Here is a 21,017-nt window from a genome sequence, read left to right as displayed (position 1 = left end):
GGATCCACTTTAGAAGCTGGCAAACCATGTACCCTGTCCCCTTGACCAAGGGCTCCAGGATGCTCTTCTGCCACTCCTCCCCGCCTAAGGGGCCTGCAGAATGACCCTCTGCCCTGTCACTTGCCTGGTGTGGAGACTTGGATGGCCTCTTCCATGTGGCCCTGGGGCTGGCCCGGCTGCCATGCTGCTGATTCCCATCACCTGCTGCATTCCAGGGGTCTCACCCGTGGATGCTGCCGCATGGGGCAGCACTGTCAGACACGTGGGCAGCGGGGCTGCCAAGGTTCCGTTGCCACGCTGGGAGATGGAGTCTCAACTGCGCTTGGTCACTGCGTCTGCATCCTACATCGCGGCCACATTTGTAACTACCCAGTCTGAGCCTGAGCCTGGGCACGGCCCAGTTGTGAGCCCCTGGACGACGTGGGGGCTTCCTGGTCCTCTGTGGGTAGCCCTGGCAGCTGCCGTCCACTCGGCCTCACGATCTCTCGCCACCTTCCGGATGCCCTCCAGCAGCCTCTCCACCTCATCCATCCTGCAGAAAAAGAAGAAAAGATCCAGGCCCAATCCGTGGACACACAAGGTGCACACAAACTAAGCGAGTTAGGCAAGTTAAGCCCCTAGTTTCCTAACCCACCAATCCCCACATACCTTCCTCCAGGGCCTGCCTCCTAGCCCTCTCAAGGCCCCTCTCCACTAAGCTGTGCTTTTGTTACATGGGGCAACAGACCTGTTGCTGTGAAAGTGAAATAAGCATCTAAAATAAGGTAGTTAGGGGTGTGTAAATGTTTTAAAAGTTACTTTTACTCAAAATAATTTAATTTAGACATACTGTAGCCCCTAACTAGAGCATCTCTTCATCTGTCCGTCCTCATAGTGTGATGTGTTTAATGTGTGAACTGTAATGTCTGTGTGTTTTTTTTTTTATTCTGTGTAATGTGCGTGGTGTTCTTAGGCTGTGTGTAATGTGTGGGGGATTTGTTGGTTGTGTTTAATGTGTGTTGGCTTTGTATAATGTGGGAGGTGTAGGCTATCTGTAATGTGTTTAAGGGTCGTTGGGGGACAGCGAGGGAATTCCTCATCTCTAGTATTAAATATAGTGAATTATATGTGAATTCAATTAATTATTTGCACAACATTTTCACTTTTTCAAACACTATTAAAAGTGTTAGAATATCACTCTAGTTTGCAGAAATGCTTTAGCCGAATCGGTACTTTTTGTTTTCGTTTCTTAAAAAGTCTGTTGGTGAGCAAGTGATGTACTGGTGTCGATAATATAATGCTTACGTTGAAATAAATGGTGCAGGAATTTCCACTTTTAGGTTTTTTAAATGTCGTGTGTTGTTATTTTTAGAGATAGGGTTGATGATGACATCTAGAGCTACTTTTAGTCTAGGGCTTTCATGTCTTTCTCTATTAAAACAAATATGACTACTTGGAAAGGTCATCCCAAATACACTTTGCTCTATAAAGGTAGTAGATATTTTACTTTTGACATATAGACTGTAAGCTCATTTGAGCAGGGTCCTCATCTACCTATTGTTCCTGTATCATTTTGTAATTGTCTCATTTATTGCTAAAGGAACACTATAGGGTCAGGAACACAAACTGTGTTAAATAATGTTAAAACTACCATCTAGCCCCCCCCCCCCCACCCCCCCCCCCCCCCCGGCACCCCTAATATAGTAAAATCTTACATTTATTCCAGTCTCCTGGTGGTGAATCTGCCCCTGATCTGTCTCCTTGGCTGACCTCATCAGAAGTGATGATACCAGCCAATCTAAAGCATTGGATTGGCTGAGATTGTCAATTCTGATGATCTCAGCCAAGAATGTGGGTCAGGAGGTGAAGCCAAATGCCACTCTGGCCAATCAGCACCTCCTTGTAGAGATACATTGAATCAATGCATTTCTGTGAGGAAAGTTCAGTATCTCCATGCACAGGGTGGAAATACGGAATGTCCGTATGGCACACTGTGCAGCACTGCCCTAGGAAGCACCTCTAGTAGTCATCTCAGGAGTGGCCACTGGTGGTGTCCCTATGCTGTAATGTAAACACTGCCTTTTTTCTGAAAACAGAGCTTACTGCAAAAATACTCACCATTAAGCTGTAGTTGTTCTGGTGACTATCGTGTCTCTTTTAAATTTCCCCCTTTAATGTGGAATAGGTTGGCGCTATATACATAGCAATAATAATAATAATAATAATAATACTAATAGAGCTGAATGGGGAGAACATGATGTCTCACAAGACGACCGTGTGCTTATACTTGACCTGACACAATCCACTATCAGTGCTCCCTCTGCACTGGGTGCTGCAATGAATCGAGGGATGGTTATATGATGTTGTTACAACTTCCAACCAACTTGATTTATTTAGCTATACCAGACCAAAGCAAGGACTGCTGATGGATGTGAGAGATTTGACAACAGGCCCGGACTGGCCATCGGGCACACAGGAAAAAATGCACAGTGGGCCGCAATGTCCATGAGCATAGGCCGTCAGGGGAGATCACAGGATCTCCCTGGCTGGTCCATGCAGGGCTATCCGAGCGCCGGCCCCACTCTCTTCATGAAGGGCCGGTGGGAAGATCAAAGATATCACTCACCGGCCCACAGTCAGTGTGATGTGGCGACCGGTGAGAAACGGTGAGCTCTATCCTGCAGCTCCACCAGGTTCCTCACCAGGCTCCTCACTCACCACTAGCAACACCAGTAATGGCAGCACGGTACCCCCTCCCAGGCTCAAGGTAAGAAGTGGAGGGGGGGATATAATTAATGCTTGTGTCACGTTCACAGTAAATGATGTGGAACACAACTGCAGATTTCTTAGGACTTTGATCTTTTATTAAGACACTTAGATGGAACTGAGACTTCAGTTCCAGAATTACAGTTACTGTTTCTTTAAATAATAAACGGTTTGTTTCATTTAGCATTGACAAGGTTCAGAATTCATTAGAGTCCGTTATTCTTGTTAACAGTTCAAATTATAAGATTATATTCATTAGAATTATCAGTAGCAAGACTGGTGCAGCAAAACTAGTACTTGTTTTGAGGGATGCTGTAGCAGGATTGCTGGACAACTTGATAGCAGACTTTAGTAAGAAGAAATAAGATTATCTGTAGCAAGACAGGTACAGCTGAACTTGAATAATACTTGATTTGAGGAAAGCTGTAGCAGGCTTGCTGGAGAACTTGATAGCAGACTTTAGTAAGAAGAAATAAGATTATCTGTAGCAAGACAGGTACAGCTGAACTTGAATAATACTTGATCTGAGGGAAGCTGTAACAGGATTGCTGGACAACTTGATAGCAGACTTTAGTATGAAGAAATAAGATTATCTGTAGCAAGACAGGTACAGCTGAACTTGAATAATACTTGATTTGAGGAAAGCTGTAGCAGGCCTGCTGGATAACTTGATAGCAGACTTTAGTAAGTTGAAATAAAGCTTTAGAATTGTTAGCTCCTAACTCAGAGACTGTAAGTTACTTAACTTCTAGAAGTAGAGGGATTGTGTCCCCAACTCTCCTCAGAGGCGGTTGCTTCAGTGAATGGTTGCCGAGAGTGCTGGTAGTTCTCTGTGATGAAGAGAGATGTTGGGGACTTGAATATTCCTCCAGTCCGGTCTAGTAGCGAGTGGTCGTCTCAGCGAGGTATGTGAGCCGGTGAGTTTGGCGCGGTACGCGTTTCAATAATCCAGCGTCTATCAGCTGGTGCGGTCGCATTAAATAGCAGACCGCGGCAATGGGGGTGTGGCTAAGCTCCGTCAAACCCGGAAGTATAAGGAGACATCGGGAGGCTTAAGGCCTGACAGCTTGCTTGTTTATTTTTTTATTAATATACATTGATAATAATCTGCCCTCCCCCAAACACACAAGCCCTCCAAACATCATATTCACACACCAGCACCCTCACACACACACACACACACACACAGCACCCCTGACACTCACAGCACCCTCGCACATACACACTGCACCCCTGGCACTCACAGCACGCTCACTCACATACACACACACACACACATACTGCACCCCTGAGACTCACAGCACCCTCACAGCTTCCTCACACACACATAGCATCCATCACTCCCACACAGCACCCCTCACACACACACCACACCCTTACCCACACAGCACAATTCTCTTTCCTGGCATTTTTATCTCCTGGTATCCCACTTATGGAAACACTAGAGACAAGTTAAAAGCAAACACAGCGCAGGCATGTTATTAAATTTGCTTGCGCTGTGCAGAACAAATACAGGGCCTTTTTCTCATGCTAGACCTCTGCGCATGGTCTGCCCTGGAAGAGCATTGAACCAACATGCTCACTTTGTGATAGGGCGTGCTTGTCATTGGTGATGTCAAAACACACCCTATACGGCCCTGCCCCCTTTTCAGTGGGTCGCAGTAATTAGAAAATGCCTGGGACGAATTTTCTTCCCATTTCGGCCCGGTTTGACACAGTGACTATTCACTGAAGGTAGAATGTTTAGGAAATCAAAGTAAATTCAGAGTGAATTTCAAACAGAAAGCCAAAATAGACAATTGATCAGCTCTGCGTCCAGTTTGTCTGCTTTAGCATTAAATGTATCCAAAGATTCTGACTGTATTGAATAACCATATGAGGTAATACTCCCCAAACATACCAGTATATATCCTCGATACTCCCATCCTGGGCACTAAGGTTTGTGCCACTAGCTGAAGAATGCAGAATGTTTGGGGAGATGTATTTACTTAATTCCTAAATATATATGAATATGTTTTTTTTTTCTTTTGTCCAACAGGGTGTAATAACAGTGAAAGGTTTAGTAGACCGGGAAAAAGGTGACCAGTATATTTTAACTGTTATGGCAGACGATGGCGGACCCAAGAGAGATTCTGCTGTGGTGAGTTCATGCGGCAAACATTTCACACCATCGATAAAAACTCAGTCATTTTTAAGGCAGTTGTACCATTTTTATGAGCGTTATGATGAGGGTATGTTTGAAGGAAGCAGGGAATATGTCATGGGCAAAAAAAAAAGACTTTTGAAGAGGTAGATTGCCAAAACAGCAAATTCGGGAGAAGATAGAAGTGAAAAGACTCAATGGGCTCAAGGTTGAGAAAATAATGGGAGAGAAGAAACCTCATCATGTATGACCGGGCTATTACAATGTGGGTTTAAATCTATAAGTTATGGTGCATAGAAGGTCTCCCAGCATTAAGTATAGACCAATGCTGGAGAACCACATCTTGAGCCAAAGGAATGAATTAAATGTGGAAATAAGATATTTGGAATTAATAATGTAAAATATGTAAAAAACAAGCTTAACTCCTAAATGGAAGAGTATTGCAGGGGCATGATCTATACACCAAAACGGCTTCATTAAGCTAAAGTTGTTTCGGTGACTATAGTGTCCCTTTATGGTGAATAAACGATGCGTGAGGGAGTTGTATATAGTTGTAGAATGCCATAGATGCAGCGGTCAATATGGAAAATCAAATGTGGTTGTGGTGGCCACTTCCTTTAGGTCAATGGTTCCCAACCTGATAGCCACAGTTTTAATGCCCCAATTTGGTTGCTAGTGATTTGTTGGGACACTGTCAGAACCAATGAGGTTGCATACAGGTAAGTATAGGCACGGGATAAAAAGATGTATTAATCAACCATAGCAGGGCCGGCCCCCCACCCTTCACACACACAGCACCATACACACACACATAGGGAAACAAAGAACAGAATATAGATAAATGTAAGTTCATATTATTTTTATAAGCCAGACAAACTTCACAGTAAGGACAACAAAATTGCAAAGAGCAAAATGAGAGACTTCCTTTTAAAGGCCTAGACCAGAGGTAAGCAACCTTTAGATGTTGTAGACTACATGTCCCCTGATGCTTTGCTAACATCATGGCTGCAAGAGCATTGTGGGAGAAGTAGTCCACCACATCTGGAGTGCCGAAGGTTTTCCTCTCCATGACATAGACTATGATGTCAAAATCATGTGAAAACCTGACACTTAAAGCGACAATGTCCAATTTTCAAAAGCCATGTACAGTGGCGTACACACAACCCATGGGGCCCCGGTGCGAAAAGTGATCTGTGCCCCCCCCCCCCCCCCCGCGCTTACTCTGCGCGGGCTGGGGCCGCAACACATGGCGGGCGGGCACCTGGTCGCAGGGCTGCGACCCGTGCGACCCGTGCGACCGCGGTATGTACGCCAGTGCATGCATAAACACATACACTTAAAGGACCACTACAGACACCCAGAACAAATCAGCTCAATGAAGTGCTCTGGGTGCCAGGTCTCTAGTTTTAATCCTGCAGCTGAAAACATAGCAGTTTCAGAGAAACTGCTATGTTTCACTGAGGGTTAATCCATCTCTAGTGGCTGTCTCATTGACAGCCGCTAGAGGATTTTCTGCGATTCTCACTGTGAAAATCACAGTGAGAAGACGCTGAAAGTCCATAGGAAAGCATTGAGTAATGCTTTCCTATATGGGCGGTTTGAATGCGCGCGTGGCTCTTGCCACGCATGTGCATTCGGAGCTGAGAGGCGGATCGGGACGGAGAGATCGCCAGCGCCAAGGGAGCCCGGCGCTGGAGAAAGGTAAGTGCTTTAGACACACACACACTCTCATGAACAGACGCACACATTTACTGACAGACACACACTCAGTGACAGACACACACAAACATACTCAGTAACAGACACACACACTAACACTAACACACTCTAAAACTAACACACTCACTAACACAATCACTCACACTAACACACTCACTAACACACTCACTAACACACACTCACACTCACTCACTAACACACACAAACTAACACTAACACACACTAACACACTCACTAACACACTCACTAACACACTCACTAACACACTCACTAACACACTCACTAACACAATCACTAACACAATCACTCACACTAACACACTCACACTAACACACTCACACTAACACTAACACACTCACACTAACACACTCACTAACACACTCTCTCACTAACACACACACACACTAACACAAACTAACACTAACACACTCACTAACACTAACACACTCACATTAACACACTCACACTCTCACTAACATTAACACACTCACTAACACACTCACTAACACTCTCACTAACACTCTCACTAACACTCTCACTAACACTCACTAACACACTCACTAACACTAACACACTCACTAACACACACTCACACACACTCACTAACACACTCACTAAACACACACACACGTTTTTTCTGTTTTTTTTTTAATGTAATCCCCCCAGCCTCCTTACCTGTGTGAGAGCTGGGGGGATTCCCTGGGGTCCAGTGGTGTTGCTGGCCCTGCTGTCACCCGGCTGGCGGGCGCGCGAGGGAGCACTGTCCCCTGAGTGCTCCCTCTTCAGCTCCCTCGCGCGCCGCGTACTGATACCGGAGCCGGAAGATGACGTCATCTTCCGGCTCCGGTTTCAGTGCGGTGCGCGAGGGAGCTGAAGAGGGAGCACTCAGGGGACAGTGCTCCCTCGCGCGCCCGCCAGCCGGGTGACAGCAGGGCCAGCCTCGGGGGGCCCGGAGGTGGCCAGCTCCTGGGCCCCCCAGCAGAAGAGGCTGGCCCTGTGGGTACATACCGGGTCGCAGGGGCGGCCGGGCCCCTTGGTGGGCCGGGCCCGGTCGCAGCCGCGACCCCTGCGACCCTGGTATGTACGCCACTGGCCATGTACCTCTGCATTAGCCATTTGCATTTCAGGGAGGTGGCTTTACAAGATACTGCCCCCTCCACCACGCGCTCCCCCCTCCCACCCCCAACACACACACACGTACTGGCACAAACAAACGGACACAGATACACACATTGAAACACACACCGGCACATAGGTACACTCTGACACATACACACACATATTGACATGCACACAATCTCTTTTCATTGCTGCCTAGTAACACGTCTAGTGGTAGTCATTCAGACAGCCACTAAATCGCTTCCTATCTCAGTGCTGCTTCCACATAGAGATTAATTGACTCATTGAATCTCTGAGAAGATGCTGAGTACCACAGGTGTAAAAGCCTCCCAATGCTATCTTATGGGATCATGAAACTTGATTATCTCCACCATGGTGGCAGGGCCAGTAACGGTGAGATGGTGGGGAAAAAAGTGAGTGAAAACACCTTTCCCATGTGATTGGAGGTGGGTGGGTCACCTAAATATACACACGCTGACACACACACATACACTGACAGATACACACACACTCTCTCACAGGTTATTTGTTTTAATTCCATTTTATTATACCCAGCTTTACTACCTTTGGAAGAGCTGGAGTGTGTCAAGATACTGTTTAGTAATGCCGAGGCCGGAGTGACATTCTGGTTTCTCGGTATCTGTGAGGGAGCAAAGCTGGAAGATTACAGCTCCCTCGCCGCCCGGCTGCATGCCTTACCGCCGGACCGAATGCCGGTCTGCCACCACAGGAATGGGCTGAGAAATCCCAGGGTGAGATTGCTAGTTGCCCTGGTGACCTGGGGTTTGTAGAAAAGGTTCAAAATGATGCCTCAAACTTAAAAAGGAAAGAAACTACAAATGTAGTATTGATGTCAGAATGCGATTATATGTAGACATTCAAATGTTACAGGCACACAAGTGCTTCTTAATATCCAAGCAGCTTTACTGGTTCAAGAGAAAAACAAGACCTTTCTTAAGAAAAAGAAAGACCTTTCTCATAGTGAGACCAAAATGTGGTCACTGTTTCTCTCATGAACTAATAAAGCTGCTTGGATATCAACAAGCTGTCGTGTGCCTATACCATTGGAGTTTCTAAATATTGGTTGGAGACTCTTGCCATCTCTGGTGGTGTGCACCAACTGAAGCTTCAGATTGAGTGCTATACTCTTCTACAAATTTCTAGAATGCGGTTATATAACATGAATGTAAGGGGATAGCAGCTCTGGTTATACTGGACAAGAAACGTTGCCTCTCCAATCTGTACTCCAGGGAAGTAACTCCATTAGTACTTTTAATTATAGTTTAGTTTGAGTATGACCATTCCAATTTCTAACGGCACGCAGTTTTCAGCAGTACAGCTTCTCCCGTCAGCATGGCTGTTCTGGGAAAACCAAAAGTAACATAGTTATATCCTTTGCAAGGTTTTGGAATATTTGAATTTATAAATGAGTGAGGGAATTCCGTTCTAGTTTTACATCCATCAAAACACAGAACCTGGGTTTCTCACGCTGCCTCGTTTTGTTACCCTGTTTAAAATTCATTGTCCCATCAATGTGAACATACGGTCAGTTATCCCACCAGGACCACTAATCACTATGGCGTTAATCAAATAACACAAAGGTAACAAGAACACTAGAATGAAGGAGGTTCAAATAAACCAGCTTTGAATAAAGAACAATAACATAATCCCATTGATGGCTTCTTGAAGGAATTTCATGCTTCCTTTAGGATGTTGTTATAATGAGTAGTACAGATCCACCTTCCTCTCCAAGGGCTTGGACTTCCTCAAACAAGGCCAGTGATTGCCTCTCCCTCCTGCTTAATAATGTGTTAATTGTGACAACTTTTCCTGCCATTAACACAATGGATCAACAGCAAAAGCATATGTGAGGAAGGCTGAACTTGATGGACGCAAGTCTCTTTTCAGCTATGTAACTATGTAACAGACATCTCCAGCTTAGACAATTAGTAGACTATATTGCACCTGGACAGTTCTATTTTTAATACAGAGGGGGAAATTGCATTATTATGGATGCATATTATTGCATTAGAGAAGCAACAGAGTTACTGGCCAGAAATTGCTACACGTGTATTAATTATTAAATGTTACAGCCTCACACACTAAATAGCACTGACAATCACCTATAACCTGTGTTAAAGTTATTCACTAAAGTGAGAATTCAAAGAGAATTTCACATTTTTGGCCAAAGAAGCCAAACTAAATATACAGCTTACTTAGAGAATGTTTCCAGTTTAGAAAATGTAAATGTAAAGGATCACTATAGGGTCAGGAACACAAACATGTATTCCTGACCCTATAGTGTTTAACCCACCATTTAGGTTGCTTGCCCACCCTTTAGCACCTGTATAAAAGTTTAAAACTCCCCTTATTTCCAGAGCTGTGTGGGTCTGCCGGCAATGGCTCCGCCTCCTTTGTGACATTAACATGGCCGATTTTTAGCCAATCCAATGTTTTCCCACAGGGCATTAGATGGCCTAAAATCAGCACGGGTCGGGGGCCAAATGCCATTTTGGCCAATCAGGACCTTCTCATAGAGATGCATTGAATCAATGCATCTCTGAGGAAAATTAAGCATCTCCATGCAGAGTGTGGGGACGCTGAACGTCAGTGCTGCTTTTTAGGCAGCACTGACCCAGGAAGCACCTCCAGTGGCCATCTAAGGAGTGGCCACTTGGAGGTGTCCCTAGAGGCAATGTAAACACTGCCAGTATTTACATGAAAAAAGTCTGAAGGGAACGATTATACTCACCAGAACGACTACATTAAGCTGTAGTTGTTCTGGTGACTATAGTGTCCCTTTAAGTTTGAAATTGACTTTGAATCCTCACTTTACTGATTATCACTTTATAAAGACCAACACGACTTTAGCTTAATGGAGTGGTTTTGGTGAACAGCTCATTCCCTAGCAGTATCACTGCTCAATTATCGGTCATTAGAGCTAAACCACTGTTTTGTTTCAGCCATACCCGAAATTCCCATGTATGTGACCTATACAGTCTCCTGACATATTTAGTTAAAAGAGATGTAATGTTTAAACTTCCTTTATTGCACAGTCTGTTTAATTTACAATTTATTATCTCCAGCTATGTTAAGTCTGCTAGAACCTGCAGGAACCTACTGTTGCGGAACCGGACTGCTTAAATTAACAGAGCAGGTGCTTAAAACATCTAAAGTAAACACACTTTGCTATCAGATCCCATTGGAAATGAAACTTTTTCATGAAGCCTGTTTGAGTCACAGTGAGGGGAGTTGTGGCTAGTCTGCATAAACAGAAACAAAAGGGATTTAACTTGAGCAACGAGACTGCCGGCGCATGATCTATACACCAAAACTGCTCCATTAAGCTAAAGTTGTTTCAGTGCTTAGAATATCCCTTTAACCTCTTTTCAAACGTCCTTTTATTTCAAATGTGTATTAAAGATTTGATAACTACTGCCACAATTTATTTCAATCCTGGCACACCCTTTCTATGCTGACAGACAGGCACATAGTACAGAACGATAACAATGAAGGAGCCATGATGGAGGCATTTGGTTCTGAGATAGATAAGTGTTGATTTCTATGTTTTCAGACCTCACAAACATGTTTTTTTTAAATAAAGGGGATACATAAACCTAAAAAAATGCTGTATGGCTGCATGCGTTGATTACTCCTAGACTCACATGTTTGTCAGCCACCATCCATGGCAAGAGCTGCCAAAAGAGAAAATATTGTATGAGTTTGGGACACCAACGTGTCCAGAAGGTGACCGGAGACATGCTGTAACCCCTGAATGCAACAACAACAGTGGAAGGCAATACCACAGCCATGTCAATAAAATATTGTAGTCAAAAGATATCATAAGCGCAGGGACTGCATATTGACATTTAGTTTTGATTTAAAACTTTTTATGTGTTGAATACTATTGATGTGTTCTTGGTAAAGAGGTTGTTGCCTTTGAATTATTGCTGTAGGTAGCGGCAATTTTTTTTTCTTCTGTAGACTGCTGTTTTAGAGGTGAATTTAATGGTGGTGTGTATTAGCAACTTCTAACACCTTTAAAAATGCGTGTCTGCCCTCACGTGGTTATCCTATGAGTGTGAAGACATGTAGTTTTGGGCGCCAGGCTGGCAGCAATTTGTTCCATGTATTGGAACCTCAGAAAGTAAAGGAAATATTTGGCTTATGGGTTTGAGTGAGTAGGAGATCCTGGACACACCACACTACACACAGCCAGATTACATATATCCAGCACACACCAGACATACACAAACATTACACACATCCAGCGCACACCAGGCACATTACATAGATCAATCACACACACAATACATACAACCAGTACACCATACACACTAATATTTTAAATATATTTGTCAATTAAAAATACAGACTACTAACCAGTATGAAAGGTCACTCTGGGAGAATAAAGGATTATCACTAGGATCGAGAGCAGTGGCGTACACACAACCCATGGAGCCCCGGTGCGAAAACTGATCTGTGGCCCCTCCCCCCCCCTGCGCAGAGTCGGGCCGCAACACGCGGCGGCGGGCACCTGGTATGTACGCCAGTGCATGCAGATACACATACACTTAAAGGACCACTACAGACACCCAGATCACATCAGCTCAATGAAGTGATCTAGGCAGGACCGGATTAACATAGGGGCTGATGGAGCTGCAGCCCCAGGCCCATGGAATAGGCCCATTGATTTAAAACAAAAAAAAATGATTTTACATTATGATTTAAAAAAAAAAAAAAAAAAAAATTCACACACTACTCTTAGGGATTCCACCTGGCTTTTATTGTATTGGCACAGACAGTATTTGAGGCTGCCTGGCTGGTGCCAATATTGCAGTGATATTGGCAATACAAATGCTGTTATTTTTCTCAGTATAAACAAGAGATTGCTATGCAATACCAGCACTGGCCAGAAGGGGTCACTGTGTGTGGAAAGAGGCAGTGATAGGAAGTTCCGGCATCTCCCTCCCTGCCTATCTATACTCACTGATCTGCAGGGGTGCAGCTACTAGGGGTGCAGAGTCCAGACAGCAACTCCCACCCTGCAGAGACAGCCTACAGCTCAGGGAAGTAAGGGATGGGGGAAAGACTGCAAGGAGACATACACTGAGACACTAAGGGACATTGGGAGACATTATGACACAGACACATAGGGACACAGTGTCCCCATGTCTCCCACTGTCCCTATGTCTCTCAGTGTCCCCATGTCTCCCAGCCAGTGTCCCTGGTGCCTCAGTGCACCCTAGTCTCCCAGTGACCCCTAGTCTCCCAGTGTCTCACTGTCCCCATGTCTCCTAGTGCCTCCATGTCTCCCAGTGCCTCAAGTGTCTCAATGTCCCCATGTGTCCAAGCTAGTGTCTGTGGCCCTGGTGTCTCAGTGTCCCCATGTCTCCCACTGCCCCATGTCCCCATGTCCCCCAGCCAGTGTCTCTAGTATCAGTGTCCCCTATTTTCCCAGTGTCCCCATGTGTCCCAGCCAGTGTCCCCTAGTCTCCCAGTGTCACTGGTGTCTCTGTGTCCCCGGGTCTCCCCGTGTCCCCAGGTCTCCCCGTCTTCCTAGTGTCCTAGTGACACATACATGGGGACATAGACACATGGGAATACTGGAGGACACAGGGAGACATGGGGCATTGAGACACTGTGATACATAGGGACACTGTGATACATAGGGTCACTGGGAGACCTGGGGACACTACACTAGGGGACACTGGGAGACATGGGGCACTGAGACACTGATACATAGGAACACTGAGACCTGGAGTAATTGACGCGTGGGGGCACTGGGAGGAATCCATCTATACAGCAGAATCAAACTAAGTCGTTTTTTGGTGATTTTACAGCATTTTCTCTTATGTCACTCCTTGTGATTTACATCATGTGATGTCACCCATACATATTTAATTATGCAAATTAGTAAGGCCGGTATGTTTTTCCAAGAAAGGTGGCAACCCTAACTACTTTTCACATACTCTTACTTAAGTATGGAAACTTAAGAGGGATGTATGGGAACAAAACTTGTGTGGACTGGCTGACAATGAATATAGTTAAAGGGACACTATAGTGACCAGAACAACTACAGCTTATTGAATTTGTTCTGGTTAGTAGAATCATTACCGTCAGGCTTTTTGCTATAAACACTGTCTTTTCAGAGAAAATGCAATCTTTACAGTACAGCCTAGTGGTAACTTCACTGGCCACTCCTTAGATGGCTGTTAGAGATCTTTCTGCGTCATGGCTGCCTAAAATGCATCCAAACATTCAGTGTCTCCTCCCTCTGCATGCAGACACTGAACTTTCCTCATAGAGATTCATTGATTCAATTCATCTCTATGAGGAGATGCTGATTGGCCAGGGCTGTGTTTGAATCATGCTGGCTCTGCCCCTGATCTGCCTCCTTGTCAGTCTCAGCCAATCCTATGGGGAAGCATTGTGATTGGATCAGGCTACCACTTCTGATGATGTCAGCAGACTGATTGTTTTTCTGAGTCTAAAAGCATGCAGAGTTACAGCTTCAGGCTTGAATACAGTAAGATTTTTACTGTATTTATGGTGGCATGAGGGGCCCAGGGGGGCTAGATGGTGGTGTTAACACTATAGGGTCAGGAATTCATGTTTGTGTTCCTGACCCTATAATGATCCTTTAAGGTAATGCTGACTTTGGTCTCTCTAACACTGTGGCATGTTCCCTTTCTTCTACACTCACTACATACAGCTTTTCTCTGTCCCAGACTATATACCAGGATCTTCTGCCTGCTAGTAAGAAGGTAAGGAGACAAGTGGACCACCGAGTGCTAGGGGACAGTCCTTAGAAAGCGTTGAGCGAGCACATCATTAGATGCATTTATGCCAAGCTCAGGGTGCTGTCTGCATAGTATGCCCTTAGTTGGCCAGCTGCATGATTGGCAGGCAGCCTGACATGCATTCATGCCAGGCTGACCTTCTAATTCTTTGGGCAGACATGTCCTCTTTTTGGGCATGTTTTCCCCTTTTGGCAGGTTACGTGATTTATGTCAGTGGCACACCATTTTACACAGCCCATTGACTTCCTGCTTGACTGGACACTGCTGTTAGGGGTTATGGATTTACTTGAAAGATGACAAGATAAATTAGAAGGAGATTAGCATAGGGTATGTGTTTTCTTATAGCTGCTGTTTTATTTCTCTCCAGCACCATCTCCATCAGATACATGACGCTTGGGAGTGTTTAGGTGTTTTTGGTCGATATGATTCTGTTATTAGGCCTGTCATAATTGTCAGCACCAGGCCCACTGGGCTGTTAATCTGGCCCTGGATCTGGGTGCCAGGTCCCTCTAGTTTTAACCCTGCAGCTGAAAACATAGCAGTTTCAGAGAAACTATGTTTCACTGAGGGTTAATCCAGCCTCTAGTGGCTGTCTCATTGACAGCCGCTAGAGGAGCTTCCGCGATTCTCACTGTGAAAATCACACACACTCTAACACAGACACACACTCTAACTCTAACACACACACACACTAACACACACACACTCTAAGACACACACACTCTAACACACACTAACTCTAACACACACACACTCTAACTCTATCACACACACACACTTTTTTTTTCTAATTTAATCCCCCCAGCCTCCTTTCCTTTTGGAGTGCTGAGGGGATTCCCTGGGGTCCAGTGGTGTCACCCGGCGGGCGCGTGAGGGAGCACTCTCCCCTGAGTGCTTCCTCTTCAGCTCCCTCGCGCGCCGCGTAGGGATGCCGGTGCCGGAAGATGACATCATCTTCCGGCTCCGGCATCCCTACGCGGCGCGCGAGGGAGCTGAAGAGGAAGCACTCAGGGCAGAGTGCTCCCTCGCGCGCCTGCCAGGTGACACGAGGACTAGCCTTGGGGGGCCCTGCGGTGGCTGGCTCCTGGGCCCCCCAGGAGAAGAGGCTGGCCCAGTGGGTACACAGCCGCAACCCCTGCGACCCCGGTATGTACGCCACTGATCAAGAGCGATGTTTAGGTGATAATCCGGTTACTTTGAATATAATAGGGAAAATCCAGAAGGTTTGTTAAAGTCCAATCCAATTTGGCTACAGTAAATCAGTCCATAAGAATATCCAGGAGAAGAGTCAAATCCAGTCCGGTTCCGCAACAGTAAATCAGTCCATAGGAATATCCAAGAGAAGGGTCAAATCCAATCCGGTTCAGCAACAATTAATAAGTATATAAGGAGAATCCGTAAGAAGTGTCAAAATCCAATCCGGGTTGGTATCAAGTAATAAGCACATCATTTTAACTGGGATTTAGCTTTGAGAGGAATTGGAAGAGTGATTGGGACTTGGTAGAAAAGTACCTCTAGCAGAGTAAATAGGTGTTAACTGCACACGGGTAGAGACACATTAATTGTGAATTGAGACATTGAAGTTGAAGGTTTAAATAGATGGATCCATGAACTTTACATACAGCCAGTACACACCAGAGACACACACATTACATTACACACAGCACACCAGATACATCCACCAGATACATCCAACCAGCACACTACACCCATCCAAAACACACATACACACACACACACACTATGGTGGAGGACAGAGGGAAAGACACTAAATTCCAAATGTTTGCAATTTAAATAAATGGAAAAAATAGCCAGTTCTAACTATAGAGTTGGAGTCACAGTACTGTTAGCATCAGTAACATCCTAGAACTGTTATTAATTTACTGACATTAGCACCTTCCTTAGTATATTCCCCTTTAGCCAGGTAAGACCACTGACTCCCAATCCGGTTCATTAAAATTATATTTAAACATCAGAAACCGAGAATTGCAAAGGAATTTTGAAAAGGAAGCAATTGCCTATGGGACCTATGGGGCTTATTCACTAAGCTCTGGATAGTGGCAAATTTGGAATCAGAATGGCAAAACGAGCCAAGCTGTGACTAAAGTTGAGTTGGAAAATATTCGAAATCTAAAATTGTTGCGTATATGTTACCATTCAGATTTAAATTCACTAAAGTTTGGAGTTTAGAGAAGAAAGCCTTAAAGGAACCCTCTTCATCTCAATTAAGTTGTCTGCATGCCATGTCGTGTAGTGTAAAACATTGATCTGTAAAACGGCATTGTAGGGTTTAAATTCCTCTAGTGCCTGTCATTCAAACAACCACTAAAGGTGCTTCAAAATTAATAAAACTATGCTAATTCAATCAGATGGTCTCCCAGAGACCATCTGATTGGCGCAGCTTGGCTTCCTGTTGGAAAGCACTGGATAGGCTGAGATCATCGATCTCATAATCTCAACCAAGGAGAAGAGAGAAGTAAAATACTTTTATACTCCTTAAGTGGGGCGCGGTTATCTAAATGGTTACTAAGACACTAAAGCGTTAGAAATACACATTTGTATTCATAATGCTATAGTGTTTGTTTAAAGGGTTACTTTTTCTGTGTAATATGCCCTATTGGGCACTATGGATTAGCTTCCCAGCCCTTCTGTTTGCAATAAAAGCTGTGAAAAAAAAGAAAAGATTTAAACGCACCTTGAATCCAGAGCCAAGTGAAACTACTGGCGCTAATCTTATACGCCCCCACTTGTAGTCCAATCACAGGGTTCTCATAGAAGGAGGGAGAGTATGGGAAAGAGGAGGGAGAGTTTTAAAAAAAAAAAAACCTGCTTGCAACAGAGGGGAGGTTGGAGGAAAAAGCAAGTGGTCATGGTGGTTGGGGTAAGGTTTTAATGATCAGGGCCGCTATCAAAAATTCAAGGTCTGGGCCCTCCTCCAAATCCCACCCACAGGACTCACCTCCAAATCCACCCCAACAAGGAATTAGTGTTTGTAGAGTGGATACAGGGTGTGTGTTTTGCTAACATCACAGTTCTGGAACCAGACACACGGACAGATCACAGGAGGAGAAATTGCAATACCGGTCGTTAGAGTAGCCTGGCTATGCAAAAGGAGAGAGGTCAGTGTACTAGCCAAAGTCAAGGAGTATAGAGATACGGAACAACGAACGGGACAAGCCAAGGTCAAGGATCAGAGAAAACAGAGTAAACAAGAGACATAGACAAAATTCGGTAACCAACGATCAGACAGAGTAAACACACTATTGGGCTATCAGAAGACCACAACAGGGCAACAAGGCACAGATGAGGTAAGTTTGAATATGCTTAGACTACTGCTGATTATATAGTTTCCACTTAGAATGAATTACAACACATGGAAGGTATTTGACCCTTCCAGTTTGAGCCCTGAAGTCATCATTATGCGCCATGTCAGGTGGCTGACTCAGGCACATATTTAGGCATGCTGCTCAGAAGAATGCCGACGGGATCCGCGACAACGGGAGCCGCCATGAGCGGCCAGGGGGCCTGACAGGACAAGCGCCGGCAGGACCCGAGGCAACGGGAGCCGCCATGAGCGGGCAGGGAACCTGACAGCTGTAGTGGTGCAGGTGGAAGGAGCTGTAGTCGGTGCAAAGGTACTGCAGTGGGGATAAGGGCTGTGGTGGGTGCAAGGGGGATAGAGGCTGTATTGGGTGCCGGGGGTAGAAGGGCACTATTAAAATAATAAAAATAAGTTAATTCCATCTCCTTCCTGCTCACCTTGACCAAGGAGTGGGACCACCAAACTGCTTCAGGCACGTAAAATATCAGAACATTGCTGTGGTTACCCCTTGCATGCATAATGTATGTGGTTTGAATCTCCCCTGTCTCGTCCTGTGGCATTGTGGCGCACAGAAGGGCATGCAACAGGCCTAGGGCCTATTTTTGAACATAGGTTACAAGCAGGAGCTCCATCAGGCCTGCCCTGTGGGAATTTTCATTGATATGGACTCATAATGTAATATTCTCTCTATATGAACATAACAGTTATACAGAAATAAAACTCTCATATCACACCATCATTTACCAAATCCCCATTACTTCTGACTGGTGAATATCTTCCCATCATGTTTCTTCGTCCTGTGGTGTTCCTCTTTTCATACTCCCCTGGTGCCCTTCTCTTTTTTTTTACCACCAATTTCTGTCCCTCTACTCATATCCTCTCCTTTCTCCATATGCTCCCCCGCCATCTTCTGTCCCTTTTCTCCATATCCTCCCTTACTTTTTGTTGCTTTTCTCATGCCTCCCCCCCCAATTTAACTTTCTTCATATCCTTCCCCTTCCCCTCTGTTCCTTTTCTCATACTCTCCCACACACCTTTCTCCATACTTATACCGTATGTCCCTCTCTCCAGATTTTCTCCCTATCTGTCTGTTTCCCGAATAGCACAGTAATTCACTCCCAATCTGTTCTTGTGGTAGTGTGGCAGAGTAACATGGACCCGATAGTACTAAACTGCACAATTAAGTTTTGCGCCACCTGCTTGTAAGAAACATAAAGTCTATCCCTGCTCTCTGTTACAGTGTAAATGTTGCCAGGACTCTCACTCCCATGCCATTCGGTCTAGCAGGCTATTAATAGCGTAGGAGATAAGAAATTATAAATGAAATAGAACTAATAATAAAGGAAGTGTAAACATTAGATTACTCTTTACAGGAAGTGTTTAGGAAGGCTGTGTAAGTCACATGCAGAGAGGTGGGACTAGGGCTGTGTAAACAAAATGATTTAACACCTAAATAGCAGAGAATTGAGCAGTAAGACTGCATGGGCATGATCTATACACTAAAACTGCTTTATTAAGTTAAAGTTGTTTGGGTGACTAGTGCCCATTTAAAGTAACAGTATACTACATTATTACCTTGAAATATTTATATCTGTTTAAAAATGTGAATAATGTATGTAGTGAATGTTTGCCCCTAACATATTATAGCCTGTAGCAGAGTGATGGATTTGTAGAGCAGAGTGAGTAGGTGAAACCTCTGTCAGAATGCAGTACATTATATTTATCATTTTTCCAGGTACATTAAATCATTTTAAAATGTCCTTAGGAATGCAATAAATTAAATAAATGAAAGGCAAGTATCTAGGCTTTCTGAATTAGCATTCTTTACCTTGGAGAAAAGATGATTGTCATAGTCATATACAGAGAAAATACAAAACAAAATAAACATTTTACATACAGAAGCAGAGATTTCATGCCCACGCTTTTTTTTTTTTAAGAATGGCAGGAAAAATGTGAATTGTTGGGTATTTAAAGTGAATCTCAAAACTTAGTCCAAGATATCTAAACTAAACCCGCGGCACAACATGTTTCCAATGTGGCTACTCTGATCTAAAAATATTAAACTCACTTTTAATTCACTCTGAATTCCTGTTAATTAGTACTTTAGAGAGGGGCTTCAACCGTTCACTAAAGCATACACTAGCCATTAAGAATTAATCGCATGTATTTTTAAAATAAAATGTTAACCTCTATAGCAGTGCTCCTCAACCCTCTGCTCAAGGCACATCTAACAATCCAGGATTTAAGGATTACCCCAGTGTGTCTATGGTGTTAAAAAATAAATAAATAAAAAACACCTTAAACACCTGGGTAAGCCCTAAATCCTGGGCTGTTAGGTGTGCCTTGAAGAGCGGGTTGAGGAGCACTGCTCTATAGGACAAAAATGGAATGGAACATGTTACATTGTTTCACCTTGTTAACAATATAACTGTGTAACTATATCGGTTTTATTTCCCAGGTATCTATTACTGTTCTGGATGAAAACGATAACTCCCCCCAATTCGATCCTACATCTGATTCTGTGGTCAGTGTTGCTGAGGACAGTGCCACCGGGAGGAGAATCGCATCAGTTGTGGCCAGAGATCCAGATGCTGCAAATAATGGCCTGGTAAAGTCCTAATCGTCATTTCAAAGGGTTGTGCATTATATTGAATTATCAACATTTTACTACAAAGCAGGCGTTAATTTGGTGAAAGCAGTGATCTGTGATGGACACAATTCAGCCTAAATTTTGCTGGTCTTGCTGTTTACTGAATACATTATTCTTCACATCAGTTTAATATTTAATGGGTTACTTGAATCAAAAACATGTTTTTTTTTATTAAACCAGTGTTTTTTGGTTGGAGTAACCCTTGCAGGCACAGTCCCCCCTCCTTTAAAAAGAAAACTCACCTGTGTTCAAGCATCGAGGCCAAGCTCTCCTTGCAGCCTAATCACACTTGCTGCCAATGTTACACCTCTACTCACATAATTGAATATCACCAAGTCATGATTACTTCAAAACACTTTGTGGTGAGTGGTATTCTGCTTGGAGTGTAACTTTAAAAATATGCTATAATTTGTTAACATAACCCTGGTTTAAAATAGGTGCCTGCATAAAATGTAAATAATTAGGTTTTATCCGGTATACATCTAAATATATCCAAATCCTCATGAAACTGTTGAA

The 21,017-nt window shown here is 44.2% G+C and overlaps 1 protein-coding gene across 1 annotated transcript in view; it reads left to right on the top strand.

Annotated features, from left to right (window-relative positions):
• CDH23 (cadherin related 23) overlaps positions 1–21,017 on the top strand; it is a 909,735-nt gene that overhangs the window by 667,965 nt on the left and 220,753 nt on the right. Inside the window, exons 32-33 of the mRNA XM_063435341.1 lie at positions 4,784–4,885; positions 20,310–20,459. Of these exons, the coding sequence (XP_063291411.1) occupies positions 4,784–4,885; positions 20,310–20,459 (252 nt within the window). The remainder of the gene's footprint in view (positions 1–4,783; positions 4,886–20,309; positions 20,460–21,017) is intronic.

The sequence above is a fragment of the Pelobates fuscus genome, chromosome 10 (assembly GCF_036172605.1).
Source record: "Pelobates fuscus isolate aPelFus1 chromosome 10, aPelFus1.pri, whole genome shotgun sequence".
Lineage (NCBI taxonomy): Eukaryota > Metazoa > Chordata > Amphibia > Anura > Pelobatidae > Pelobates > Pelobates fuscus.
This window is presented reverse-complemented; position numbering and strand designations above follow the sequence as displayed.